Genomic DNA, 8888 nt, shown 5'->3' on the forward strand with positions numbered 1-8888 from the left:
CAGGACTTCTAAGTCTGCGTACTGAATTCACACTCAGAAAGAAGTATTTGCAGGTTGAGAGCATTATTTGAAGATGGAAGGGTGACTGACTGCTGTGTTTGCTCTGTAGCCTTTGTTCCCTGATTCCTTTTTTAACATGAATAAGCAGCCCAGAAATGTGCTTCTTTCCGTGAGTGCAGTGCAATTGAACTACCATTTTAAAGCAGTTGGGCTACCTGAGTGGTTAAAGATGCCTGTTCTTTCTCTGTCTAGTCTTCCTCTTCGCTTCTGGGTGAACATACTGAAGAATCCCCAATTCGTCTTTGATATTAAGAAGACTTCACATATAGACGGCTGTTTGTCTGTAATCGCACAAGCTTTCATGGATGCCTTTTCTCTAGCAGAACAAACCATGGGGAAGGTAATGCTGCCCTTTCAGTCTTCTGCTAACTTCTCAACCAATGTCTTTTTCAACTGTATAATGATTTAGGGGATGAACTCCTGGATCTGCTGACATCGGGAGCAAAACTGTGGGGGCCTAATTAAGCTGGGTTTCCATTCCTTGTTGCTTCCATCTCGCGCGACTTTGAAGAATTCATTGGAGTAGACAGATACAGCTACTAGAATGCCATATTTATAGTGAACTGCTGCTTGTCTTCTCTGCAGTTAGTTTCTGCGCAGTGTGTTTATAGAATATGTGGAAGAGGGTGGGAATTGTAAGATTTTAATGAAGTTTTAAAGAATTTTTAACCAAAGGTCTTAAAAGTATTAACGTTATTTGATAAGTAGTCCAAATTTTGTCTGCCACACGCCAATGTGCAGCAGGCAGGCATAGTAAGCTACCGGGAGCTGTAAGAATACTTGAAAGAGCTCTGAAGTTTGAAACAGTTCCTTTCACATGTATTAGCTGCTCCCTTTTTATATGCAAAATTGTTTGGTGGAGTAACAAGTTCAGAAATCTTACATTCAAAAGCTCTTTAGTACAGCATCCAGAACTCTGGGGATCAGAAGTACTTCATTTTTCCTGAGGATATTTTCCTTTTCTTTGGACCAAAGCAGGAAGCATTTGTTCAGGCTCATACTACCAAGAAAAACAGGCTAGAGATTTTTTTAGCCTAAAAAAAAGTATATAATAATGGACTAATTTCCTGTGTGGTCTGAACCAATGGCTCGTCTGTTCAAGGTAAATAACAAATAATGTGCTTATTCATCTTATTTTAGGAGTGAAGTGTCATGAATTAAAACTAATCACATCACTTACTTGATGGAAAACCTGCAAATGAGCATGGTCTGTTAGGTTTCTATGCTTAACATCCATTGATACAACAGCTCCCATTAAACATTTGAAAAGGGATGCTGAAACCTGATAAAGGTTTGCAGCGCAGTAAACATCTTGTGGCCTTTTAGTACTAAAATGTATTTACTTTCATGATTTTTAGCCTTTTATCATAAAACTTTCTTTAGCCACTTAGAAAACAACCATTTAAATCATTTCATCACACGGTGGAAACAGTAGTGACAAGACATCTCACGGTTGTGTCATTTATTCCCCAGAATTTAAACCAGAGCAGTGACAGGAAACTACCAGCCCCCACTTTTACGTTCTGAAAACATGGTTTCCAGGTGGGGCTTCGGCTCCTACCACAAACATCAGCATTTATTTCCTCGGATGAGCCTAAAGCTGCCTGGTAGGTCACTGCTGACCTGGGTTGTTGAAGCCCTGGGGAAAAATAAAAAAAATCCCTTTGGCTGTGCATGCCTGGCAGTCAGCTCTCCATGCTCTCAAACCCCTGAGTGAAAGGAGTAGTAGAGACCGAAGAGTTTTAGGGGAAACCTCTGCCAGTGATACAAAAAGTCACGGATGCTTCTCCTCGCAGTCTGAATCTCCCCAAGGGAGAAATGGAATATTCAGAGAGTCCCTGAAATGAAACTCAATAGCAACGAAGTTACTATTAAGCAGGGATTCTTTATTGCAGCGCTGGGCAGCACTGGGGATTCTCCACCGTGAGTGCTCCACCGATGTGGTAGACTTTCAGAGATTATATACTATAAAATCCTATATATTCACAGGATTTCTGAGAAATCATTTACATAAACATGAGCTTTCCTGGAACTTATTAACATATGCAAATGTCCGATCCGCATGCACAGTGTTTCCCGTGGTGGTCTTCAAGTGGTCTTTGGGGGTCTTCAGATGAAGGCTTGTAGTCTTCTTCACTGTGTTCGCTGATTGACCTTTGCTTCTGCGCAAACTCAGTCCTAGGATCACCTAAACGGTGTCCTTCAAGGCTGTTGTCATTCTTTTGTGACTTCCTATCTTCCATGCATTTGTTCTCCCAAGGCCCAGTTATCTGAGATGGGATTATCCCCGGAGCCCCCTTGTCTTACAACCATTCTAACTACTCCCTAAATCACAAAGGCCTTTCTTTTGACTTAAGATATTGAAATATCCTCCTTGCCCCTAGGCTTTTCAGGAGGCATTCTGATGCAGTGGCTTTATGTATCTTGGCTTTCCTTTCACCAGGGCAGGATCTAGCAAGGCTCTCCTAGCAAGGCTCTCCGCATGTTACCCGAGGGGAAGCTTCCTAGGGGAATTTCCCACAGCACTGCTGTATCCTGTATGCAAATACGTTGTCAGCTTCAAGGCCTTTGATTCGGCTTTCACAATCTTTCAGGTCTGGGGAGTGGTGAGGAGGAAGTAAGAAAGAAAAATATGTCTAAGGGACAAATGTTCATCACTCCTGATGCCAATAGAAATAATTATATGGCAACTGTCACGAAACACAGTGCACTGTTACTGAGGTCCTGCGTCTCTTCTTCATCTTTATTTCATAACCTTGATTCCTTGCATATAACCACTGCAAAGAGAAATGAGTCACACAGAGAACAGACACAATTAGATGCAATTAACTATGTGGAGGTGGAACCTCAGGAAATCTGTGCTGTGAAAATTGACAAGGCTTCAAATATTTTCTTTTAAGGAAGCACCAACAAATAAACTTCTCTACGCTAAGGACATTCCACTCTACAAGAAGGAGGTGAAAGCGTACTATAAAGCCATCAGGGATCTGCCTCCATTGACCACTTCAGAGGTTGAAGAATTTCTAACTCAGGAATCTAAGGTATGGTTGAGAAATGGCAACTTCATTTGCTTTCATGTTAAGTTTTTTTAAAAAGGAGAACTATCTGACCAGAACTGCTTTCTATTTTAGAAACATGAAAATGAATTTAATGAGAAAGTGGCCTTGACTGAAATCTACAGATACATAGTGAAATATTACGATGAGGTAAGCACATCTTCTATTCCTGCTTAACCCCTTAATGTCAACTTGCTACCTCAGGCTTGACAGTTGGGCTTGTCAAAGTAACCGAGGGCTGGCCTGGTGCGCGACTGACCGGGTGCCGCTCTGGAGGCAGCCCCGCAGCCCGGGCTGCTCCTCCCGCTGAGCTGTGCGGGGCCAGAGCAGTGCGTCCTCTCGGGGGGGGTCGCAGGCCCAAGGTTTGTACACGCACCTTTGCTGTCACCACAGAGACAGTAGCAATAAAATTCTCCCTGCAGTTTTGAGAAAGTTCCTGTATAGTCTAGACTTCTTGTTTTACGGTGTTTGCAGAGTATCTGCTAATGCCTGTCACAACTCCTGTGCATGCGCTCCATTTCCCTGGAGATTCAGAAACCAGATTAGACTGTAGCACCAGGGATCTCGAGTTAACAGTCAGTACAAACACCTCAGCAGAGCACACTCAGCCTTACAGCAAGAGGCGTCTGCTCCTTTCCCATCATGGCCCTCTTACGCTCTGCTCTAATAGTCTTAAAGAAAAGAAGCTATAGCTTCCAGTCCCTGCTATTGCTAACAAAAGAAATCTTTTCTCAACTGAAAGCACTTAGTCGCAGGCTACCTCTAAGCTGCTTTGTAAGAAAATCCCTGCCCTCCGCTTTGCACGACAGGCTTCTCCACTCCATTTTGCTTGGCATCCTTAACAGAGGCTGCGTGTGCCTGCGCAGGGATGCAGATAAGAGCCAGCTGGGGTGTGTTGCCTGAAGGCCTCGTTACCACTTCCAGCAGGTTGTCTGGGTCTCCCAGCAACCAGACCTTTCTCTCTTTCATCCCCAGCAGCACAGCATCAGCGCTTGCTGTAATCATCCAGCTCTCAGTCACCTGTTAGCTAGCTTACCGCTTCTGATCTCTCACAGCTCAAATTACCTGGGTTCGGCATCAAATCTTTGCCTCTTAAAAGCAGCTTGGCATGATACTCAGAGTGGCACTGCGCTTTATGACGCTCATTAAAATTGTTGACACAGGAGACTTCAGAATACTTTCTACTCTTAGTGCCCATTTTTGCTTTTTTGAAGCTAGTACTGGCTAAACTTACCCCATCCTTAGAAAGAAACCCTCCCTCTGCTCTTCCCGCTCTGGCTTTTGACCGGGAGCAGCTAAACCTCATTCATTGTCTGCCGAGACCTCCGTCGCTTTGTAGAGTTGCCAGCAAAGAGTTTTCAGACAGCGGTAGTGCTCCTTCCTATCACCTGGGCCGGTGCCAAGTGGGCCAGTTAGAGGAAGAGAGGCAGTTTATTGCCCTCAGTTTATAGGGCAGAGGAAGAGAAAGAAAATACCATCTGCAGATCTGCACTAGGGTAAAACTGGAGCGCTGGCCCTGCCTCACACTTCAAGAGATGAACCTGTGTTGGATTTGTTTGGGTTTTTTTTTTTTGCTTGGCTCCGTCATTCTTTTGTGGAAGTGTTGCAAACCCTGTAATCATAATGACTTGAAAGGAAAACTACGAAAATAGAGTGTTAAAGTCAGAAGAGAATGTTTACATATAGGGAGGCATTCGGATGGATTTTTCTGCCAGTAGTTGTTGGAATGCCGAAAAGCAGGCTTTAAAAAACAGCAAGTAAAATAAGCACTAAAAAAATGATTCTCTTTTTTGATAATTGTTAACAGATTGTCAGCAAACTCGAGCGAGAACGGGGGTTTGAAGAAGTCCAGAAACAGCTCCAGCAAGTAAAGGACTTATTCGATGAAAAGAAAAAATGCAAATGGCTTTGAGCAGAGCACTGACTCACAGCGTCACTGTGGGGGGGTTTAAATAAGCGCTACTGCTCCCAAAACTGTTTTGACTGACTATATGTACAGGGTTTGAAACATATGGACACTCTTCTTCACTCCGACCATTCCAAGTAATATCTACGTTTGGGAATGAAGTATGGGGAGGGGTAGATATTCAAACATGGGCATGTGAAAGTGAGTCTAGCGTTGGCAGGGCCAGCATTTTTAGGTACTTGAACACATGTACCTTTTGGTTCAAAAATACTGCCTAAGTAAGCCTTCCGCTTACTTAAAAACAAGCTTGCAGGAGATGCACAAAACACACTGCAAGTGGGGAGTCGCTTAGCTCTTTTTTTAAGAGAGAAAACTGATGCTTCGCCACATCCTTTCAGCAGCCTTGGCAAACTGCAAGGATGCGTTCCGGCTTCAGAATACGGGTCAGCTGCAGTTTGTTTCCAATGTACACTGGTTCCTGTTCGGGGGAAAAAAAACAAAACAGCACCAAAGTGACACTCGGTACAAGTGTGTTTAGCAGAAAAAGTGGGTCTGAGGGCTGAAGTCCAAAGGCCGCGTGGCAGGACTTCTCTTCCTCAGGTTAGAAGCTCCACGTGCAAAGCGAAGCCAACCACTGGGCAAGGCGGGGGGAGGAGGCGGCTTTTGGAGAAAGGCACGAGGCCGGCATCAGTCTGTGTTTACATTTCTGCCTTTCCATCCTTAAATCGGCTGTGAAACACTCGTGAGCAGCTTTACACATGAAACCTCCGTGCAGCTGCGCCGCATCGGAACACGGTTGTGAGCTGATGAAGCAGCTGGCGATGGCTGCGTTCCGGTGCACCAACCTGTGCTCAGGTGCGTGATCGGCCCACGCGCCGGTGCTGACAGTCCAGGCCAGTCTCGCCATTCGGGTACAAGGGCCTCACAAATCTAAAGCCAGCATTTTTTTTTTTTTTTTTCAGGTTGTCCACACAAAGGCTTTGTCAAAAGAGGGTTAGTTTAATAATAACACGTAAGCACAGGAGGGCTGGTGTAATCTCTGACGCTGTATGAGAAACCGTTTGATATAAACGGGATAGTTAGGGTTGCGGGGGGAGGTAACTGCCTTAGTCCTGCCGGGGGGTTTTTTTGAGGCTCGGTCATTTTCAAAGAAGGGGCTCCGTTACATTTGCATTGGTGGCCAAAGCTAGCCCAGCTGGAAAGCAGGCGCGCGGCCACGCTGCTGAGACGCGGCTGGCGCAGCGGCTGCTGTGCAAAGCCATGGAGGAGCAGCCGTGGCTCTGCCTCTGCTACCACGCCAGCGCGGTCCTACCCTCCGCTTCAGAGCTGACATCTGTTGTTGCCGTGGGCTCTGCTTCAGTCACGTGGAGGCACTGAGGCTGCAGCCTGCCCTTCGGTTTGAGGTAAGGCGTTGATGAGACGGAGATGCGTTTCCACGCGTTTCCGGAGGGTCCCACCGCTGGAGGCGAGCAGCGTAGCTCAGTGGCCTACAGGAGAGGGAAGAGCTGTCCCCTGCCTTGGCAGCTGCGAGGGTGCCACGGGCTGCGACCGGCACAGGTGGTCCAAGTTTAGTACAGGAAGCCTATGCTGGGGCTGTCGCCAGCCAGGGACGCCTATGCAGGGCTCCCAGGCAGCGGAGCACTCAAAACATTTATTAGCATGCGCCGCTGCTTTGGAGGAGCCCGGAGGCTGCAGTACAACAATACTAAAGCTGGCGGGTTTGGGTGCAGTGGCTACCAGAAGCTGGTACCAGGCGCAATCCCACGGCACGCGGTTGGCCAGCGCGGGCGAACGCTGACTGTGCTTTGGCAGAAGCGAGGCCGCCTGCTAACGTGGGGAAAAGCAAAGACAAAAACGCGTTGCCTACTGGTCTGCCCCCTCCCTACCCTGTGATTGCACAAATTGTACCTCTTGCATATCAGCGAGGGCAGCCACCAACTCATACTGTGATGGCTTTTTTTTGTTGTTTTTTCTTTTTAATTCAAGTCTTACACTTGCTATTATTAAGTTTACACTTTATACTTGATGGAATGTATGGCTTTGTTCAGGAAACTGCACTACAATGTTGCAGTACTTTCAGCAGTTCTCTGCCTGGCACAATATAGTGCGGTAAGTTTAATTTTAACGGGAAAAAAAAAAACCCACCCCAACCCTAACCTATCTTGGCCTCTGTCCTGAAGGAGTGGACTGGGGCTCGAGTAGCACTTAAGCTTAGCATACCTGTACTTAAGGGCTTGATTTTTAATCATTCTTAACCTAATCTTTAAAAGAAGCACAGTAATTAATATTAAAGGAGGGGCATGAGCAGATTACTCTTTCCAGTTAGACAGATGCCTCCGCAGTTCTGTGCCACTTCAGGCGTTTGCTGGCAGTGCATTTGAGTGAACTGTGATAGCTTTGTTCAACAGTAACCTTCTGTACAGGCAGGAAGAAAAAAACAAAAAAAACCCAAACCTAAACCAACATTTCTGCTTGAAAAGCTGTAAAATATAATGTTTGCGTGGGTCTGATCCTGTGATCTTCACTATATGTGTTTATATGATGAGGAAACGCAAATCGGTCGCATTTGTACTACTGCTTGTTTGCTACACTAGCTTTAATGCGTTCTAGAAATTACGTGTATGTGTTGAAGCAGGCCCTGTAGCTTTAGCCTGCAGTAGGATTCTTGCCTTTTATTCAAGCCTCCTAAGCAGCGTCACTCTGTTAGTAAACCATTTAAAGTCATGCTGGGACTTTGTAACCCATCGAGTGGATCTCACGAAGTGATGTGAAGTATAATTAAGTGGTCGTGGCTCTTTTGGTAGGTTTGGGTCAGCACACAAAACACTGGCACACCTTGCGCATCTGCAAGTCGCTGTTAGTTACCGTTACACGGACAAACGGGACCGCCTCCGACTAAAGCTGTATCATGGCAGCCCAACAATTCTAATCGAATTCTCCGAAATGAAAGCAAACTTGTCTTTAACTTATTTTCACATGTTTACAGGCAAACTGCTATGGCAAACAGCGTATCTTCTAACAAACACTAGCTTACAGAGCATTATTTTGCAGTCATCTAGTTTGAAGTCAAATCTTCCTAACGTATGAAGTAATTCCTGTTGTTTAAACTGAATGTTTAAACTGGTTGTTTAAAATGAATGATTGAAAAAAAAAAAAAAGTGCAAATGACAAATACATGTTGGTGTTTGTATGGGCTTGTCTAGAATAAAATGCATTTGCAGGTTATTTTGATTAACTTGTGTACTTGAAAACGGTTAAAAGCAAGCAAGCACAGCTTGTCGCGGCGCCGAGGCCAGGCGAGGGATGGGGCGTGAGGCACTGGCTGCGCCGCGGCAGGCTCCAGGGCCGAGCCGGTGGGACAAACCGCCGCCGTCGTGCGACGTGCGCAAAAAGGATGGTACAGGGCAGCGGCAGGTGGTGCTGGGGGCAGAGGGGTACCGACCCCGCAGCTGCTGCGCAGAGACTTCCCTGCAGGGCCCGGGATTCCCGGCCGGATTCCCGCCTCTGGGAAGCAGCGGCAGGCCAGAGGCAGGCTGAAGAGGCGGTGCCCGCTACACCCCCTTTGGGAGCTGCACTACAACTTCATTGCTTTAAGGCTCTGAGGCTGATGATGCTTTTAAAAAGCCGAAACTGTTAGAAACGAGGCCAACCTGATAACCACTCTTTCTGGAGAGGGGGCTGCGGGGACGGGACGTTAACTCTCACGCAAGGAGCCCAAGACAGACCGGGAAAGGGAGCCCACAAACCAGTAGATAACCATCCTTCTTCCTCCTGCTGGTACCCTTCTGCCCTCCAAGGCTTCCCCAGTTGGTACAAACAGCCCCCTCGCCCCCCGACACAGCCAGAAGTCTTGCTGAAGACCACCT

General features: G+C 46.5%; 1 protein-coding gene across 2 annotated transcripts in view; it reads left to right on the forward strand.

Annotated features, from left to right (window-relative positions):
• The window catches only part of PLXNC1 (plexin C1), a 73212-nt gene extending 64965 nt beyond the window's left edge, over positions 1–8247 (forward strand). Inside the window, exons 28-32 of one of the 2 annotated variants that reach the window (XR_015706444.1) lie at positions 253–400; positions 2961–3101; positions 3192–3266; positions 4924–5877; positions 5985–8247. Coding sequence is in view for 1 of the 2 variants with exons in the window: in XM_087765371.1 (XP_087621497.1) it covers positions 253–400; positions 2961–3101; positions 3192–3266; positions 4924–5028 (469 nt within the window). In the remaining variant the exon portion in view is untranslated. Of the gene's footprint in view, positions 1–252; positions 401–2960; positions 3102–3191; positions 3267–4923 lie in introns of both variants that reach the window. The other variant, XM_087765371.1, reaches the window with a different exon arrangement.
• The last annotated feature ends 641 nt before the right edge of the window (positions 8248–8888 follow it).

The sequence above is a fragment of the Nipponia nippon genome, unplaced genomic scaffold (genome assembly GCF_047370975.1).
Source record: "Nipponia nippon isolate SJK-2023a ecotype South Korea unplaced genomic scaffold, ASM4737097v1 scaffold_3, whole genome shotgun sequence".
Taxonomy (NCBI): domain Eukaryota; kingdom Metazoa; phylum Chordata; class Aves; order Pelecaniformes; family Threskiornithidae; genus Nipponia; species Nipponia nippon.